Source organism: Cydia splendana, chromosome 19 (assembly GCF_910591565.1).
Source record: "Cydia splendana chromosome 19, ilCydSple1.2, whole genome shotgun sequence".
NCBI lineage: Eukaryota > Metazoa > Arthropoda > Insecta > Lepidoptera > Tortricidae > Cydia > Cydia splendana.
Window position 1 is genome coordinate 17,277,734 of NC_085978.1, and position 20,090 is coordinate 17,297,823.

The following is a 20,090-nucleotide window of genomic DNA, read 5'->3' on the forward strand; positions in this document are numbered from 1 at the left end:
AGTGGGTAGTGGGGCCTCTTTACAGCCCTGAGTCCCACATAATCGTCCGGGTTTCTCCCAGGCCCGGCGGTATGCGTAGACGCATTCCCCATGTAAAAAAAAAAAAGGGGCGCTACGGACAGGAAACCTCCAAGTGGGCCAGGTCCCTTCTCATTCCTCTTGATCCGAGTGATCTGGGGGTAAGGGAAGGGTACCTGGACGGTGCGCCCCGGGGGCAACGGTAAGTAATCTCTTGGTTTCCAAGTTATTGCTTATCGGTGCTGCCAATGTCCTGTCACGGAGGGGAGGCCTTTTGGCCTGACGGCTTTGAATGGTAATGTTTGAAAGGTATGTTTTGAGAGAGACTAATGACTGAATGGAATGTTTAAATGTTTTCGGGCCGTATAGTATTGATGGATGGTTGGTAGTCTCTAATGAGACTACGTAGGGGAGTCTACGCCAGCTCGCCTTGAATCCCGCATCCCGCAGCACTTTCCCAACGACCCCCATCTTTGGCGGTATGGGGTACGGGTAGTGTTTGTGGCGCGGAGGGCTTGCCTTCATTGGCCGGCCCGCGGGAAGGAAAATCCTTTAACACCCGACAGCGAAGTCGTTAAAACCTCTAGATACCAGGTGCCCTCTAGAGTATATAAGCCCACTGCGTTTCGGGATGAGCGTTACCCGCCAGTGAAATTTATATCGTCTCATACTCGTGGGAATTTTATGGAAAATTTAAACAAAAACAAAAATCGCAATGAAGAAGAAATAGCTTTGAGACAGAAAGGTGGGAATCCGCCACAAAGAGACCGGAAAGGTCGGTTCATCCGTGACACGGCTATTGAGTCGCAGGAGCCCACGGCAGCGGTGTCCCCAAGAACAGTGTCCTCGTTAGGGAATGGGGAACCAGATGCATTTACAAGGGCAGAGACCCGAAGATCGCTCCCGGATCTAAGAGTGCCTCTCACCCGTTGTGACGGGGAGCAAGGGTCCACAATTTCAGCTCCTCCGTCAAAAACAAGAGAAATGGTCGCTAGTCTGGGTGCCAAAGGGGTGGACATAGAGTCTGACGCAGGGAGTCTTGTATCTGCGTCAGCTTTTGACGACTCCGTCCTCCAACTCGGAGGCGATCACGTAGAGTCGGACACGGCGATGAGCTGTTACGAGTCTGTCAGTGATGATAGGCGTTTCTGGCGGAAACGTGGCCTCAGTGACTCGGGTTCTGACTCTGAGGAGGCCACTGAGAATAAGAAGCAGTCCACGAGCCAATCAAAGAGAGGTCGCGGTCGTCCTCCTTCCACTGGGCATTACGTTGGACTTGCCAAAGCCAAAGAGGAGTATAACCGCGCCATGAGAGAGGAAATGCGTTTGAGGGCAGAAGAAGAAGTGGCTGGCATAAAGCTGCCCTTTTCTACTCGTAGTCAGTCGGGCGGCCTAAGTTCTAGTTCGGTCCTGCCCTGTGCACAAGACAATCTTTCTGCGGCTGCGCTCTCTCAGCGAGTGCAGACAAGCCTGGATGCAATATCCTTGGTTGCCAAAAACTCCGGCAATTTGAAAGGCACCTTTGTAAAGGCCCTGAAGGAGGCGGCAGTGTCAATCAAAGAGACATTTGAGTGCCTTTTGGAGCGCTCTACTTCAGAGGAGACGAGGCGTCTGCAGGCGCAAAACGATAGCCTGCGCGCTCAATTGACTGAACTCAAGGCTGAATTGGCCCAGCTGAGAGTAGAATTTCGGGACCAATTCAAGGTTCCAGTTCCGGTCTCGGCTCCGTTAAAACCAACGGAGATTACACAGTCAACTAGCAGCTCTAGCAAGGAGGATACAGGTACAGGGTCTCTCAATTTGGAAAACATGATGTGTGTGATGACCAAAAAGATTGGGCTGATGTTGGACGCGAGGCTGGGAGCCTTAGAGTTAGAGGGCAGGCTACTGCCAGCCCAACCGATGCGGCCCCCGCTGGCTGCTGACTTGAGGCGTCAAAATGAGAGGGTCACTTACCATACCCAGGAGCTTGAACTCGCTCCCGAGCCGACTCCAAAACGAGGTCCTCCAAATTTGACGGTAGAACCTAAGAAGGGGCAAAAGAAGAGAAAGAATAAGAATAAGGCCACCCTTGCAGCAGCTGAAGCCGCCGTGCCTCGCGCACGCTCATCATCTGTTCCTCGGTCTCTGCCTTCAGCCCCCTTGGCCATGGATAAAGCATGGAATAAGGCAGTTGGAGGGAAGAAAAATAACAAGACGGTTAATTCTCGCTCTGCTATTCAATCGCAGCAGGGGAATGATGTGCAAGTTCAACACCAGGGGCAGGCTCCACCACGGTCGCAAAGACAAGAGGCTCGCAAACTGCGACCGCCCCGATCCTCTGCTGTGGTTTTGTCCTTACAACCGGAGGCTGAAGAGCAGGGAATCAGTTATAAGGATGTGTTAGCTACAGCTAAAGCAAAAGTAGATTTGGCGGATCTAGATATACAGTCGATCCGTTTTAAAGTTGCAGCTACAGGCGCCAGACTCCTGGAGATACCGGGGGCCTCCAGTGGGCCTAAGGCGGACAAACTCGCTGAAAAACTTTGTCAGCTGTTCAAATCCGAGATGGTCAAGGTGTCACGGCCTACAAAATGCGTGGAATTGCGAGTATCTGGCCTGGATGACTCAGTGTCTGTGGAGGACATCGCTGCGGCGATTGCGCAGGCCGGCGGTTGTGCGGTCCAGGAGGTCAGAGTGGGAGAAATTAAATCGGACCCCTGGAGCCTAGGTTCTGCGTGGGTTCGTTGTCCAGTCGCTGCGGCCAAAATAGTGGCTGGAAAGGAGAGACTGCTGGTGGGCTGGGTGTCGGCGCAAGTCAAGTTGCTGGAAGCGCGCGCCCAAAGATGTTACCGGTGCTTGGAGTCGGGCCATGTTAGGGCGCAGTGTCCTTCTGAAATTGACAGGTCCGGTCTGTGCTACCGTTGTGGCCAGCCAGGTCACAAGGCGAGAGATTGCTCGGCGACGCCACACTGCACTGTCTGTTCAGTGCTGGGAAAAGACGCGAATCATAGGACAGGAAGCAAGAGCTGTACTGCCCCACCCAAGAGACCGAAGACAAAGGCTGGCGATGGCTCCCGGGCCTCCTCGCAGCCTGTCCGCTCGTCCACTTCGACTGTGGACGGGAGTCAGGGGGTTGCTGGTATGGATACAAATTAATATGGCCATCAAATTTCTTCAGACGAATCTTAACCACTGCGTTAGGGCTCAGGACCTCTTTTTCCAGAGTATGGCGCAGTGGTCAATAAATATAGCAGTGGTAGCAGAGCCATACTCTGCTTCTGCTCAAGCGGGATGGGTTGGGGACCTGGATAAAACTGTGGCCCTGGTGTCGCGGGGCACTGCTGGCTCCCCACCTTTTCAAGGCGTCATAAAGGGTCATGGTTTTGTGGCGGCAACCTGCGGAAACATTGCAGTTGTTGGCGTCTACTTCTCTCCCAACGATAGTTTGGCGGATTTTGAACAGTTTCTCGTAACAGTGGGTGCTATTGTTAGGCAGTTGCACCCTACGCCTGGTTTAGTAGCCGGAGATTTCAATGCAAAGTCTAGGGCTTGGGGGTGTCCAGCAACGAATCCGAAAGGCGCAACTCTGGAGGAGTGGGCGGTCGCCACTGGCTTGGTGGTCATTAACCGGGGTTCAGAAAATACGTGCGTGCGGCAACAGGGTGGATCTATCGTGGACATTACATTTTCGAGTGCCTCCCTGGCGCGCCGTATTCAGGGCTGGGAGGTCATGGTGGGAGTGGAGACGCTGTCAGATCACCGGTACATTCGGTTTGATATTGACCCACTCATCTCAAACAACGCAAGGCTGAATGGCCCAGTCAGGACTGGCCCTAGGTGGGCGTTCACCAAACTTGACCGGGAACTTCTGAAAGAGGCAGCGATCGTAGAGACGTGGCTGCCTGTCCCAGATGAAGCTGTGGTAGTAGAGTCCGAAGTGTCCCAAATCCGGGAGGCCATGGTGCGAATTTGTGATGTGGCGATGCCTCGGGCCAAGTCTCTACCGCATAGACGATGCGTGTACTGGTGGACATCCGAGCTCGCGCAAATACGCAGCTCCTGTGTAGCTGCACGGCGTCGGTATATGCGTCAAAGAAGGCGCAGGCAGCGAGATGAAAACGAGGAACGCCGTTTATATGAGGCCTACAAGACGTCCAAACAGGAGTTTTCTGTGGCTATCGGACATGCAATTGAGGCGAGTCGTGCTGATTTCCTGGAGACCTTAAATAATGATCCGTGGGGAAGACCCTACAAACTCATCCGGAACAAGTTGCGCCCCTGGGCGCCTCCGCTGACTCAAACACTTCAGCCGGAGCTTGTTACGCGCGTAGTTGCTGGGCTATTTCCTGAAAGGGGACCTCACCAGCCGCCTATCATGGCACCGCCAACGGTGGGGCTAAGAGAGGAGGATATCGTTCCACCAGTTCTTCCTGACGAGCTGGCCGTGGCGGTTTTCCGGCTGCGTGGCAAGAACACGGCCCCAGGGCCTGACGGCATTCCGGGCCGTGCATGGGTCTTGGCTATGGAGGCGTTGGAACCGAGGCTGCTGCGTCTTTTGACCGCTTGCCTGGAACAGGGTTGCTTCCCGAAGGAGTGGAAGTCTGGGAAGTTAGTGCTGCTCAGAAAGGAGGGACGACCGATGGACTCTCCGTCTGGTTACCGGCCGATTGTTTTGCTGGATGAGGTGGGCAAGCTCTTTGAGCGAATAATCGCTGCACGCCTCATCAAGCACATGGTAAGAGAGGGGCCGGATTTGGCCGACTGCCAATTTGGGTTCCGCAGGAACCGGTCAACTGTCGATGCAATTCTACGGGTCAAATCAATGGCACACGAGGCTGTGATGCAGGGAAATGTCGTCTTGGCGGTGTCATTGGACATCGCTAATGCATTCAACACCCTGCCCTGGAACACAATAAAAGAATCGTTGCGATACCATCAAGTACCCCTTCACTTGTTCCGCATCATTGAAGCTTATCTCAGTGAGAGGTTCGTCACCTGGCCTGGGCAGCAGGTATGGGGGGAGAGGGCAATGTCCTGTGGGGTCCCGCAGGGGTCGGTCTTGGGTCCACTCTTGTGGAATATAGGCTACAACTGGGTTCTAAGGGGGGAAAATTTGCGTGGAGTCAACGTCATCTGTTATGCCGATGATACGCTTGTGACGGCTAAGGGCCCCAATTACCGTGATGCAGCCATATTAGCTACAGCGGCAGTTGCCCATTGCGTGGGCAAGATCAGAAGTCTGGGCCTCGAGGTGGCTCTAGCGAAGTCCGAAGCCATATGTTTCTATGGTCCACGGAAAGCTCCCCCAGCTGGGGTGGCTATAGTGGTGGGAGGAGTCCCGATTGCCGTCATGCCATCACTGCTCTACCTTGGTGTCGTGCTTGACAGCAAGTGGAATTTCTGTGCGCATTTTGAGCGCCTGGCACCCAAATTGTTGCGTGCTGCATCTGCCCTTGGGCGTATACTGCCAAACCTGGGAGGGCCCAAGGCTTCATGCCGCCGCCTCTACATGGGCGTGGTGCGATCGATGGCACTCTATGGTGCCCCAGTTTGGGCAAATGCTCTTAATAGACAAAATATCGCTCGGTTACGCCGACCGCAGAGAGCTATAGCTGTAAGGGTTATAAGAGGATACCGTACGATAAGCACGGAGGCTGCGTGCGTTCTAGCCTGCTCTCTGCCTTGGGACTTGGACGCGAAGGTCCTCACGACCCTATACCTGTGGCGCGGGGAGGTGCGGGACCGGGGTGAGGTGCTGGCTCCGGAGGAATTGAAGAAGCGGCGTGTTGAGCTGCAGCAGGAGGCGGTTGATGAGTGGCAGCTGCGGCTGGTTCGGCCTAGGGCGGGCATCCGCACCATTGAAGCTATCCAACCTAGTCTTCACGAATGGATTGGAAGGGATTTTGGGGTCCTAACATTCAGGCTCACGCAGTTGCTGTCAGGGCATGGCTGCTTTGGCAAGTACCTGCACCAACAAGCCAAAAGGGAGCCGACCCCGGGATGTCATGAGTGCGGAGCACATGAAGACTCCGCCCAGCACACGTTGGCGGAGTGCCCGGTCTGGGCTGTAGAAAGAGAGGAAGTAATTGCCCGTACTGGGCAAGATTTGTCGCTGCCGGCCGTAGTGCAAGCTATGCTCTCCGGCGAAGAGGTGTGGCAGACAATGCTAGAATTCTCAGAATACGTCATGGCCGGGAAAGAGGCGGCGGAGCGCGAGCGGGAGATTCAGGCCGAGGCTGACCCTATGCGCCGACGTAGAATGAGACGCAGGCGTGCTGTGCACGACAGACGCTTGCCACCTTAGCATAGACCTCCGGGTGTCAGATACGGGGGCGTCTGACATCCATAGGAAAGAGGTCCTCGGGATGGAGGCGTGTGAAGTGTTCGGATACGCCCTTAATGGAGGTTTTACCTGATGACGGGTCCTAATGGACAGTTGCTGGCGGAGTTGTGGATGAGTGACGCCACGTGCCCGTAGCTCCGCCCTAAAGGCACCGAGGTGACAGACAGGTGGTTTTAGTGGGTAGACCGGATTCTCGTGGGAGTCCCACATAACCACCCGGGTGTCCCCGCGCCCGGGTGGTATGCGTAATGCATTTCCCCTGTATAAAAAAAAAAAAAAAAAAGGTTAGGTTGACGCAGGGGCGCTACGGACAGGAAACCTCCAAGTGGGCCAGGTCCCTTCTCATTCCTCTTGATCCGAGTGATCTGGGGGTAAGGGAAGGGTACCTGGACGGTGCGCCCCGGGGGCAACGGTAAGTAATTTCTTGGTTTTTCAAGTTATTGCTTACCGGTGCTGCCAATGTCCTGTCGTGGGGGGGGGGGGGGGGGTTCTCTCCACAGGTTCTCTGTCCAGCAGAGGTCCTTGTGGATGAGTCCGGGGGGTGGGTAAACCTCTCTAGAGGGACCGTTTTCGGTCAAGTAGGTGGCGGTGGCCGGCAAGGCTGCTATGGGTTTGGCGGTCTTTTTGGGCTGTCCAGGCCAAATTTGGGTCTTACCTCTTTTGAGGACTTTTGTGGACTTATTGGTCTGGGGGGACTGGGTGGTCTTTGGGCCGTCCAAAATGAGGGGGGTCGCTCCAGAAATGGTTGTGACGGGTGCGGCGCTGTGCCAAGCGCATTCGACATATAGTCGACGCCGGACCAACCGTTGCTCGTGTCGGGGTCGTAGTCATGTTTTGCGGCTTCGGACAAGCACCGGGGGCCTTGCCTTAATCGGCTGGGCTGCGAGGAAGAAAACCTCAATAAAAAATCACTCCTAATCCTAAGCGGCGGAGCACCGCGAGAGGATGCATGGCTGAAGTGGAGTCAGTCGCTAGTGCTTCCCCCGTTAGTGTAACGGCCGACACTCTAACGGGATACGCTAAGGCTTATCCAGGTGCAGGGGGCACCGCTTGGATGGACCACTTATATCCCCCATACTCGTGGGAACTGTATGGAAACTAAAAACTTAAAAATCAAATTTAAAAGCGTAGAAGGGAAGCCCAAAATAAAGGGCGCAAAGGTTGAAAAGCGCAGCCGGAAATTGAAGGAAAGTGGCGCTGAAAAAATGGCGGAAAGCGTGGCAGATATGCTCGCAAGTGCTGACGAGAGTGACCAGTCAGACTGCACTCTAAGAACGGTCAGGTCGAGGTCGAACTCGAGCTCCTCTGCAGGGACCAATAAGCGGAGATTTTGGGCCGATGTTGGCGCAAAAAGAGCCAGTGGAGGGGCAAACGAGTCTCTGTTAGATGACTGGGAGGCATTGGGCTCCCCTGAGCCAGAAGGTCAAGAGGAAGAGATCAAGCGCTCAAGGGGACGTCCACCTACGACGGGCCAATACGTTGGCCTTGCAGCGGCAAAGAGAGCGCTCAATGAGGCCAAACGAGAGGCTCTCGAGATAGAGGCGGAGTTGGACATTGCAAGCCAGGCAAAAGTGGCAAGACGACTGCGGGACACGCGATTTTCAAAATCACCCTCAGTCAGTGAAGACGTGAATGAGAAGTCTGCAGTAGACCTCTCCAAGTCGGTGGCGGACCACGTGAAGATTATCGAGAACGTGGCCTCATCATCAAAGAATCTGAAGGGAACCTATGTGCGGGCCCTTAAACAGGCGGCAGAAACTATCGCGAAAGCGTTTGATAGTTTAAGCGAGCGCACGATCTCAGACGAGACTCGCCAACTGCAGGCGGCGAATAGTCGCCTGCAAGCGGAGATGGCCATCCTCCGCGGGGAACTGGCCCAACTTAAGGCAGAAGTAGAGCGAGGGAGGCGGAGGGAGAGTCCTGTGCGGGAGGTTCTGCCCTCCGGACCAGGCGAGGATGCAGACATGCCAGACACGATAACGTTAGATACGCTGCCGGCCCCGAAGGAAAAGTTACCGTCGCGCATTAGCCAAACGTCGATCGACCTGACGCCCGCTCTCTTGGACGAGGAAGTAAGGCGTGCAGTGGCTCTCCAGGTGGGAGCGATTGTAAGCGCACGTCTGGACGGACTAGAAGCCGAGGGTCGTTTGCTGCCGGCTAAGCAATTGCGACCGGCATTGGCAGCAGACAACAAGAAGCAGGCTGCAGCATCCACAGCTTCTTCTGCGGCGAGAGCAACTGCTGGCCCCAGTGGGAAAAAGGTGATAGATGCCACTAAAAAGCCACAGTCTGCGCCAGGGTTTCTCAGGGCTCGGAACAGTGTGGGTTCAATGTCCCATCGCGGCTGCAAAGAAGATAGTGGCTGGGGGTCGCCTACTGGTAGGATGGGTCTCTGCGCAAGTGAAGCTGCTAGAGAAGAGGCCTTTACGATGCTTCCGGTGCTTTAGAAATGGGCATGTAAGGGCGCAATGTCAGGCGGAAACGGACCGATCTGAAAGCTGTTTCCAGTGTGGCAAAGAGGGTCACAAAGCGGCACAATGCACTGCGGCGCCACACTGTGCCGAGTGTGCGGCAGCCGGCAAGCCGTCGGAGCACAGAATAAGCAGCAAGGCGTGCACTGCGCCCAAAACTGCCGGAAAAAGTAGGAAGACCAAAGCTGCTGATGGCCTCCAGGCCCCCTCGCAGCCGGTCGTGTCGCACGCCATGGAACAGGTCGCGACCGAGGAGGTTCAAGATATGGCCGTCGAATAAATGGCAACTATCAAATTTTTACAGGGGAACCTCAACCACGATGCCAAGGCCCAAGACCTCTTCCACCAGAGCATGGCACAGTGGTCGATCAACATTGCAATAGTAGCGGAGCCCTATAAAGTCCCCGACAGAATCGACTGGGCCGGGGATCAGGGCGGAACCGTGGCCATAACTACGCGGAGCGCTGCCGGCTCCAATCCATTTAAAAGCGTTATAAAAGGTCACGGCTGCGTCGCAGCGGTCTGTGGGGATTTGGCGGTAGTCGGAGTATACTTCTCTCCAAACAAAACTCTGGCTGAATTTGAGAGCTTCCTTGTTGAGGTCGGTGCTCTTGTTGGTCGGCTACATCCCACCCCGGTCATCGTGGCTGGCGATTTTAACGCTAAACATGCAGCGTGGGGATCCCCAGTGACGGATCCACGGGGACGTACTCTTTTGGAGTGGGCAATTGCCGCTAACCTGGCAGTCGCAAATAAAGGAACGGCAAACACGTGCGTGCGCCAAGGGGGTGGCTCTATTGTAGACATTACGTTTACGAACGCTGCCCTGGCACGCCGTGTTCAGGGATGGGAGGTCCTGGTGGATGTCGAGACCCTGTCAGATCACCGTTACATCCGGTTCGGTGTCTCTGCACTCCCTAGGCTCTCTCTCCCAAGACGGAATGACCCGGTCCAAAACTGCCCACGCTGGGTACTCAAAAAACTCGACCGAGAAGCCCTAGAGTTGGCGGCCATGGTACAAACATGGACAACAGAACCGGAAGAGTTGGTTGATGTCGAGGCGGAAGCTGAATGGTTCCGCAACTGCATGATGGAGGTCTGCGACGCGGCCATGCCTCGAGCCAAGGCCTTCTCTCCCCGACGCTCCGTGTACTGGTGGTCTCCAGATCTTGCGCAGTTGCGCGAGGAGTGCGTGCTCACGAGACGTCAGTACACGCGACAACGGAGTCGACAGTACAGAGACGAAGAAACAGAAGCGGCCCTGTACACAAAATATAAGGAGGCAAAAGTGGCACTAAAAGCCGCCATCGCACAAGCCATAGACCGGTCACGAGAGGAGTTTCTGGAGACTCTGAACAGGGATCCATGGGGGAGGCCTTACAAGCTTGTTAGGCAGAAGCTTCGGCCTTGGGCACCCCCGCTGACGCAGAGTCTCCAACCTCAGCTGCTGGACGACGTAGTTGCGGCTCTATTTCCGCACAGGCCTCGGCAAGGTCCACCGCCCATGGCTCCACCTAGGGCAGCTGAGAGGCAGCGAGAAGCAGAAATGCAGACGCCCCCTGTCACCGACGGTGAGCTGGGAGCAGCCGTTCTGAGACTACGGGCCAAAAATACAGCACCCGGATTGGACGGGATCCCAGGTCGAGCCTGGGTCCTGGCCATGGAGGCCCTTGAGCCAAGGCTACGTCGGTTTTTCAGTGCATGTCTCGAGCAGGGTCGCTTTCCTGACTCCTGGAAAATTGGTCGGTTGGTACTCTTGAGGAAAGAAGGTCGTCCTGCGGATTCACCGTCGGCCTACCGGCCCATCGTGTTGCTTGATGAGGTGGGCAAGCTCTTTGAGCGGATTATTGCGAACCGTCTTATCAAGCACTTAATGACGGAAGGGCCGGACCTGGCTGATTGCCAGTACGGATTCCGCAGGGGTCGCTCAACAGTCCACGCGATCTTGCGGGTAAAGAAACTGGCGGAGGATGCAGTGTCCCAGGGTGAGGTCGTCTTGGCAGTGTCATTAGACATTGCCAACGCCTTTAACACTCTCCCCTGGGATTGCATAAATGAGGCGCTGTTATACCACCAAGTGCCCCACCATCTCAGCCGAATAGTGAAGGCCTACCTGCTGCGGCGGTTCGTTGCCTTCCCCGGGCAGCATGAGTGGGGGCGTCGGGAAATGGTGTGCGGTGTTCCACAGGGGTCAGTGTTGGGGCCACTCCTGTGGAACATCGGATATGATTGGGTGTTACGGGGAGCACTTCTGCGCGGGGTCGACCTGGTGTGTTACGCCGACGACACACTTGTGACGGCGCGGGGGGCCTCATTCGGAGAAGCCGCTATTCTAGCCACAGCGGCCGTAGCCCATACAGTAGGCAAAATAAGACGGCTAGGTCTAGAGGTCGCCTTGAACAAATCGGAGGCTATCTGCTTTCACGGGCCCAGGAGGACGCCTCCGCCCGGGGCTCATATAATCGTGGGAGGCGTGCAGATTGCCATCAAGCCTACCATGCGGTATTTGGGCATCACCCTAGACAGCCGTTGGTCTTTTCAGGCCCACTTCGAGCGGCTGACTCCGAAGCTGCTGGGTGCGGCTGGTGCGCTCGGACGCCTGCTCCCGAATATAGGGGGGCCGAAAAGTTCATGCCGGCGTCTGTACTCGGGAGTCGTACGCTCTATAGCCCTGTACGGAGCCCCAGTCTGGGCTGGCGGTCTTACTGGCAAGAACGTCACCCAAATGCGCCAAGCGCAACGGGTGATGGCAATAAGATCTATACGGGGCTACGGGACAATTTCCGGCGAAGCTGCATGCGTGCTGGCTGGATCCCTGCCATGGGACTTGGACGCGAGAGCCCTTGCGTCAGTTTTCTTCTGGCGCGAGGAGGCGCGGGCCCGGGATTTCTGGCCAGCACCGCGCGAGATTGAGGCCAAACGAGAAGAGCTCTCTCGCGAGGCAATTGAAGAGTGGGTGAACCGGCTCGAGCGACCAAGTGCGGGAGTCCGGACAATTGCGGCGATCCGACCGGTCATGTCCCAGTGGCTTGAACGACCGCACGGTGCTCTCACCTTCCGGCTTGTGCAGATTCTCTCGGGGCATGGCTGCTTCGGGAGATATCTGCACAAAATTGCCGGCAGAGAACCAACGGAGGAGTGCCACGAATGTGGCGCAGCAATCGACACCGCACAACACACACTGGAGGAGTGCCCAGTGTGGGGGCCGGAGCGAGACGACCTGATTGCAAAAGTGGGGCCGGACCTGTCGCTGCCGGCCGTGGTCAAGGCCATGGTAGACAGCGAAGGTTCATGGCAAGCGGTTAAGACCTTCTGCGAAGACGTTCTTCAGCAGAAGGAAATGGCGGAGCGCGCCAGAGAGTCCGACCCAATGGCCGATCAACGGCGCCGCAAGCGTGCTCGACGCAGACGGCTCGCACATGACCGCCGCCTGCCTCCGTAGGTTGACCGCAGGATGACAGGCACGGGGACGCCTGTCATCCTTCACACACGTGGTCCCTGAGAGGGTGACCGTACTGGATACGGTCCACAGAAATGAGGCCATCAAGGGCCTCCGGAGGCGATGGTCCACCAACACGGACCGGTGCTGGTGGTGCTGTAGAAGTAAAGCGCGAGCGTACCTACAGCCCACCGTTACAGCACAATGGCGGCAGACGGGGGGGTTGTTTAGTGGGTAGACTTGGGTCTCATTAGCCCAAGGAGTCCCACATAACCACTCGGGTCCGTCCCCGCACCCGAGTGGTATGCGTAATTGCATTTTTCCCCTCCTGAACAAAAAAAAAAAAAAAAAGGTTAGGTTGACGCATCAACCTCCTAGGGCTTGCCGTGTCCCTCAATAAGACCGACGCCGTGGTCTTCAAAAGAAGAGGCTGGAGACTGGGACCCAACGATGTGATCCCAGTAGGGGGTGAGGCGGTCCCCCTGAGGGCCCACATCAAATACTTGGGCCTAGTCTTGGACAGCAAGTGGGAGTTCGAGGAACATTTTACCAACCTGGTTCCTCGGCTCGTTGGTGCCGCCTCGGCGCTGAGCAGACTATTGCCCAATGTAGGTGGCCCCCAAGCTCCATGCCGACGCCTATATGCGAACGTCGTTCGCAGCATGGCACTATACGGGGCACCTATATGGGCCGGGAGGCTTAACAGCAAAACGAGGGCCCTCCTCCGAAGGCCGCAGAGAGTGATTGCGCAACGCATCATAAGAGGGTACAAGACCATAGGGCACGCAGCCGCTTGCGCCCTCGCCGGCACCATACCGTGGGAGCTTGACGCCCGACTCCTGGCCGAGAGGTACAACCAGCGGACGGAGTTACGCATCGCCGATGAGCGTCTGGCTCCCAGGGAGTTGGAGGCTCGGCTTGATGCTGAAAAGAAGAGAGCGAGAGATCGTTGGAAAAGCCAGCTGGAGGACGAGCCCTATGGTACGTATACCATAGCGGCGCTCCTCACATCTTTTGACAGCTGGCTAGACCGAAAAAGTGGTACCCTTACGTACAGACAAGTGCAGGTAATGACTGGACACGGCTGCTTCGGTCATTACCTGTACACAATAAGGAGGGAACCTTCGCCGGTTTGTCACCACTGCGGGTACGAAGACGACACTGCCTACCACACGATGGTGGAATGCCCAACCTGGGCTCCTGAGAGATGGGAGCTGGAAATGGCCCTGAACGTGGATGATCTCTCGCTGCACAATATAGTAGCAAAAATCCTAGTCAGCGAGAGATCCTGGGCGGCGTTCCATAACTTTTGCGAAAAGGTAATGAGAAAGAAGGAAGAAGCGGAGCGGGCGCGCGAGGACAGAGCCGATGCGCATCCGCTACGACAAAGACGGAGGGGAGTCAGGCGGCGGCAATTCGTCAATGCCTTGATTCCCCAGTAGAGCTGCGGGCTGGGGACCCGTAAATAAGGCTCTACACGCTCGAGGAGGGGTTGTAGCGTTACACAATCCCTCCTCCTCTAATCTGAGGGTGCCCCCGGTGAACAGCCGGGGCGGCCGGGGGAGCATCGTGGTAGAATATTAGTGACCTCACTATGCTCCCCTATAACGGCAGAGAGGGTAACGCCGCAGGGGTTTTAGTGGGTATTCTCCTCCCCTCCCTCTGATTAGCAGAGGGAGTTACGGGAGGAGCGAGTCCCACATACCACCCCCACAATGGGCCTCTCCAGCCCGGGGTGGATGCATAAATGCATTTCCCCTGCGTCAAAAAAAAAAAAAAAAAAAAAAAGGTTAGGTTAGGTTGAGGTAAAATTTCAGAGGTAGAAGTGAGGTAATTTTGCGAATTTTTGTGGTGAGATAAAGTTAATTGAGTTCTATTTTATACCGTTGTTCTTTCCCAGCTTTTCCCTAGATTTCTATACTATTTTCAATTTCTTTCACTTTACATATAAATTCACTTTTTCCCTTCAGGCACTTTTTCACTTTGAAAAATTCACATCCATTTAGTCTTTCTTTTTTCTTTACGTCTGTTAATTTTGTAATTGGGTCGGCTTTTTGCTCTACAAGGAGCTATTTTCCCCATATCGATCCGATCTTTGGTTCGGGAGATACTGGAGTTCAAAGTTCACATTCTCAGCAAAAAGTTTACCCCATTTGCGGTTGACGACGTTAGGAGATTTCAGTTTCAAAAAATCATATCTTCTGTTCTTGTGTAAATAAATTTCTTGTGTTAGGTTATTTAGATTAAGCTAATTGTAGGGAATTCAAATCCGTTTGAATTATATTTTTAGAGTGTATAGTTTAGAAGTTATTAATTTTTTAACAGATTGCTATTTCAAAATTTGCGGCGTCGCTAAACGCAAACATAAGTTGGTTTTCGTGTTGGAAATTTAATAAATTCTAAAATATTAAATATTTTTAGTTGAAAAAATTATTAGGAGATAGCACATACTTAGAGCTATTTTTAGACCTTGGTTCGAGATCTGTAGCTCAACCAGGAGTGACGCTACAGTCCGTCGCATAAAATAATTTTAAGTTTGTTTTTGCTGTTTTGGATCTGGTGCGACTCGCACTTGACCAAAATAGTTAGGTTAGGTTAGGTTTTTGGGTTTTTCACCTTTTTTGGGCGAATTCCACCCATAAGGGGTGGTTTTCGCGTGGCAAATATATGGATAACCCCGCGAAGGGGTTGAATCCGGAGGGGGCTCCAATCACGGGGCCCCATAAAGGGGCTTTAGGGGCGGGTTCTCCGACCTCGCCCAACATGGAGGAACCTATGGAGGGCCAGGACATGGCTGAGGCCGCCTCCAACAAGAGGCCCCATGAGGGGAACCAGGACCTGGAATATGAGGCTCACGTTGGGAGCGGGCCCAAAATTAGCACCGCGCTGAGGGGTAGGGCCAAGGCCATGGTGAAGAAAGCCTCCAAAGGCCACTTTACTGGCCTGGCAGCAGCCAAGGCCAGACTGAGGGCCCATAAGGAGGACTTCCTCTTGGAGGTGCTGGACAGCCAGGAGGGAAAGGGAGTGGTCCTCCCTTTTCCCCCCCTCCAGACAAGGTCCCAGGGGGACAACAAGAGGGACAATAAGAAGAAGGGGGATAAGGAGCCGCGGATGCTGACCCCGTCCCCGTCTCCAAGTCAAGAATTGAGAGAACGCAGCCCGCCCCCATACACAGGGACGGACTACATCGATATAGTGCGGGAGGCGACCCAGATTGTACTACAGGCTGCCGGGAAATCCGGCAACCTAAATGGACAAGTCTGGGGCAAAATGAATCAAGCCTGCCGGGACATCTTGGCGGCCACTGATTGCCTGGCAGACAGAGAAGAGGGTGAGGAGTTGCGAGCCTTAAAGGCTGATAATAAGAGAATGCGGGAGCAACTTGCCCAATGTCAAGCGGAGATGAAGGCCCTTCGTAGAGCTTTCTCTGAGAGGGAGACCCAGCCCCTAGCACAGGCCCCGACGGCTCAATTTGACCAGTCCCCGACGGGTTTCGCTGAGGCCCTCAAGGAGGCCCTCAAGGAACTGAAGGAGGACCTAAAGCGAGATCTCACAATTACTATGGGAAACATGATCTCGGCCCGCACGGGCTATTCCCCTGAGCCGGTCCCCCGCCCCCCTCTCGCGGCGGACAGGAATAAGACGACTGCGAGCCAGCCCATACCCCAGCCGGAACTTTTCTCTGGGGTGCCCTCAAGGGCAGTGACACGTGAGCCACCCACTAGGCAGCCTAAGGCCCCTGCGGCTCAGCCTTCGGCACCAGCGGCACCAGCGACCAAGAAGAGGGCTAACTCTGCTCCCAGGCAGAAGACGGCGAAGGAGCCCAGTGCCTCCCCACCCTCACAGCCGGCAACAACAACACAGCAGCCTGCTGAGTCTTGGACGCAGGTTGTCAAAAAGGGTAAATCTGGCAAATCCGCCAAGCCTTCTTCCCCCCCTGCCGCTCCGGCCCGGAAACCGGCACCTGCGGGCCCACGAAAGCTGGTTGTGCCCTCTACGGCTGCGATAGTGGTCGCTTTGAAGCCGGAGTCTGAGACGACATACGCTTCAATCATGTCTAAGGCCACCACATCGGTGAATCTTGCTGATGTGGGTCTCGAACACGTCAAGGTCCGTAAAACAGCTGCTGGAGCCAGGATAATTGAGGTGTCCGGGTCGGACAATGGCAGGGCGGCTGACGAACTCTGCCGAAAGATCACGGATGTGATTGGAGAGGAAGCCCGAGTATATAGGCCCACCAAAATGGCGGACCTACGCATTTCGGGCCTAGATGAGGCAGCCACTCAGGAGGCGATCGCTGGAGCAATCGCTAAATTGGGCGAATGCTCGCTGAATGAAGTAAAGGTGGGATCTATTAGGGCCCAATATAATGGGACAGGGTCGGCGTTGGCACAATGCCCTATAACGGCAGCCAAAAGGGTCACCGCAGCGGGACGACTTCTAATAGGTTGGTCCTCGGCCCTGGTAGTGGCACTGGACCCAACACCAATGAGGTGCTTCAAGTGCATGGGCACGGGGCACACCAGAGCACTGTGCCCATCGCCGGTAGATAGGAGCAGCCTCTGCTTCCGCTGTAGCAGACCGGACCACAGGATTGCGGACTGTAAGGCGGAGGCTGCCTTTTGTTCGGTATGCCATGCGGCCAAACGACCTGCGGGGCACATAATGGGGGGCTTTTCCTGTGCGCCCCCACCAGCAAAAGGCAAAGAGGCTCTTCTGAAGATCCAAAGAGCCCCCCCAAAGCGTAACGCCGACCAACCGGCCTGTGAGGGACAAAATATGGATATGTAATGCCAGTACACCCACATCTGGATATCTTACAGTCTAATGTCAACCACTCCGCTCGTGCTCAAGATCTGCTCATGCAATTCACGGCGGAGTGGGGCATCTCCATAGCGGTGGTGGCAGAGCCATATTTTGTTCCTCCCCAGTCAAACTGGGTAGGGGCCACAGACGGCAGGGTGGCCATGATGGTACCGGCGGTGGGTGACTTTCCACTCCTTACGCCAATAGCCCGAGGCCGGGGATACGCAGCGGCAAAATGGGGTGAAACTGTAGTCGTAGCGAGCTACTTCTCCCCCAATAAACCGCTTCGCGATCTTGAGCGATTCCTAGAAGAGATCGGGAATATTGTGAGAAGAGCGAGCCCCAGCCAGGTGCTCGTATTAGGCGATTTTAACGCCAAAAGTGAGGCTTGGGGCTCGCCCCTCACAAACCCAAAGGGAGCTGCTCTAAGGGATTGGGCAGTGGCGACGGGCTTGGCTGTCCTGAACCAGGGCAACGCCAATACATGCGTGCGACGGCAGGGGGGGTCTATTGTTGACATATCGTTTGCGACCCCTGCCATTGCCGCGCGTATAACGGATTGGCGGGTCCTTGAGGAGGTGGAGACCCTGTCTGACCACCTCTATATACAAATGAGGGTCCACAATGCGCCGGTAGTCCCGCCGATGCCCGGCCGAAGAAGAAATGGTTACCCTAAGTGGACCATAACAAAGCTGGACCGCGAGATGGCGGACGAAGCCGCAATGGTTGAGGCATGGAATAACCCTCCTCCAATAGCGCTAGGAGTGGATGAGCGTGCCTCACGCCTCCGCGAAAGTCTGCAATCAATATGTGATGCAGCAATGCCATGCGCCGGACGACCTACAGCAAGGAGGAGGGTGTACTGGTGGTCGGAGGAAATCGCGGCCCTCCGTATCACCAGTAACGCATGCCGCCGCGCATTCAATCGATGTCGACGGAGGAGGCATACTGAGGAGGAGGAAGAGGCAACGTACCAGGCCCTCAAAACGGCAAAAGAGGCTCTCAACCTGGCAATCGCCAAAAGAAAGGATGAGGCGAGAGAGGAATTCCTGGCCACTCTAGACCGGGATCCATGGGGGCGACCGTACAAGCTTGTACGCAACAAGATGAAACATGCCCCTCCCATGGACTCCCTAGAGCCGGAACTCCTCACGCGAATAGTGGAGGGCCTCTTCCCGCCGGCGCCCGACTTTACGCCGCCGGTAATGTCGGTCCCCTTGGCAGAACCGGTAGGTCCGATGGAGATCCCCGAGGTCTCCGATGAAGAGATGACGAGGGTAGACATCCGCCTAAGAGGATGTAAAAAGGCTCCTGGGCCTGACGGGGTACATGGGAAGGTCCTCCCTATCGTACTAAAGCATCTCGGAAATCGGATTAAGGAACTTTTCAATGATTGCCTAAAAGAGGGCCGTTTTCCGAGATGCTGGAAAGAGGGTAGGCTATGCCTCCTCAGAAAGGAGGGCCGCCCGCCGGACAGTCCCTCCGGATATCGGCCTATAGTACTCCTGGACGAGGTCGGAAAGATGTTGGAACGCATCCTCGCTGGCCGCATTCTCCAACACCTCTGGAACACCGGCCCGAACATCAGTGACAGGCAGTTCGGGTTTCGGGCGGGGCTGTCCACGATGGACGCACTTTCCTCTCTGAGGGAATTCAGTGAAGATGCGGCGGGAAGAGGAGAGGGTGTCGTGGCGGTGTCACTTGACATCGCCAATGCTTTCGGCACCCTCCCGTATACTGTGATTAAGGAGGCACTTCGGTACCACGAAGTGCCTCCATACCTGAGGACAATCGTGGAGCACTACCTATCTGAAAGGGTAGTGCTCTATGAAATGAGAGGGGGCCGTTGCGAGCGCGAAATGGCCTGCGGTGTTCCGCAGGGGTCAGTCTTAGGACCTCTCCTGTGGAACATCGGCTATGACTGGGTCATAAGGGGGGCACAGCTTCCCCGCATGTCCACCATATGTTACGCGGACGACACAATGGTGGCTGTGCGGGGAAGAGAATTGGGGGAGACCCTGAGGAGGGCGGCGGTCGCCACAGAAATGACGATCGGCCGCATACGCCTGCTTGGGTTAAGGGTAGCCCTCCCGAAGACAGAGGCAATAGTCTTCGGAGGAAAAAGATGGTGTCTGCCCGCCAACTTGACGATCCAAGTGGATAGAGAACCCGTCCAGGTCAAGGCCAACATCAAATATCTTGGCCTGGTCCTGGACAGAAAGTGGGACTTCAGGGAGCATTTCATCCGACTTGCTCCCCGAATTGTGGGCGCGGCTTCCGCCCTAGGTAGGCTGCTGCCCAACGTGGGAGGACCGAGAGCCCCATGCCGCCGCCTCTTTGCGGGGGTTGTAAGAAGTATGGCACTATACGGCGCCCCGATTTGGGCGGACCGGCTGTCGAGTGAAAATAAATCCCTGCTCCGGCGGCCGCAGAGGGTGGTGGCTCTCAGAATAATTAGGGGCTACTCAACAGTATCCCATGCGGCGGCGTGTCTCCTTGCATCCACTCCTCCGTGGGAGCTCGATGCCCAGGTCCTAGCGGAGAGATACGTGTTGAGGGCGGAGGCCAGGGCTCGAGGAGAGCACTTGGACCCAGAAGCAGCAGAGCGGGCAGACCGAGAGGCTAAGGTCAGGCTCCGAGAGTTATGGGAGGACGGCCTGGAGGACGCCCCTTATGGAACACGCACCATAGGGGCAGTACTCCCTCATATAGAGGAATGGTTGAAGAGGAAACATGGGGCCCTATCATATAGGGCAACGCAGCTGATGACCGGACACGGCTGCTTCGGTCATTACCTGCACAACATAAAGAGGGAATTAGGGCCCCAGTGTCACGAATGCGGTGACCCTGATGACTCGGCCCAACACACCTTAGAGGTCTGCAGTCGTTGGGATGAAGAGCGCCGTACTCTAACGGCAGCAATAAAAACGATGGATCTCTCGCTGCACAGCGTCGTTGCGGCCATGCTGGGCAGCGAGAGAAAATGGAAGGCGGTAGTCTCCTTCTGCGAGGAGGTCATCTCGCAGAAGGA

At 55.6% G+C, this 20,090-nt stretch overlaps 1 protein-coding gene across 1 annotated transcript; it reads left to right on the plus strand.

Moving 5' to 3' along the window:
- Window positions 1-702: 702 nt before the first annotated feature.
- Window positions 703-3,156, plus strand: LOC134800388 (uncharacterized). Its single transcript, XM_063772887.1, has one exon. The coding sequence runs from the start codon at window positions 703-705 to the stop codon at window positions 3,154-3,156; it is 2,454 nt and encodes an 817-aa protein (XP_063628957.1).
- Window positions 3,157-20,090: the final 16,934 nt, after the last annotated feature.

Excerpts from the sequence above, each read along its gene's own strand:
- LOC134800388 (XM_063772887.1), top strand. The coding sequence starts at position 703 with ATGGAAAATTTAAACAAAAACAAAAATCGCAATGAAGAAGAAATAGCT.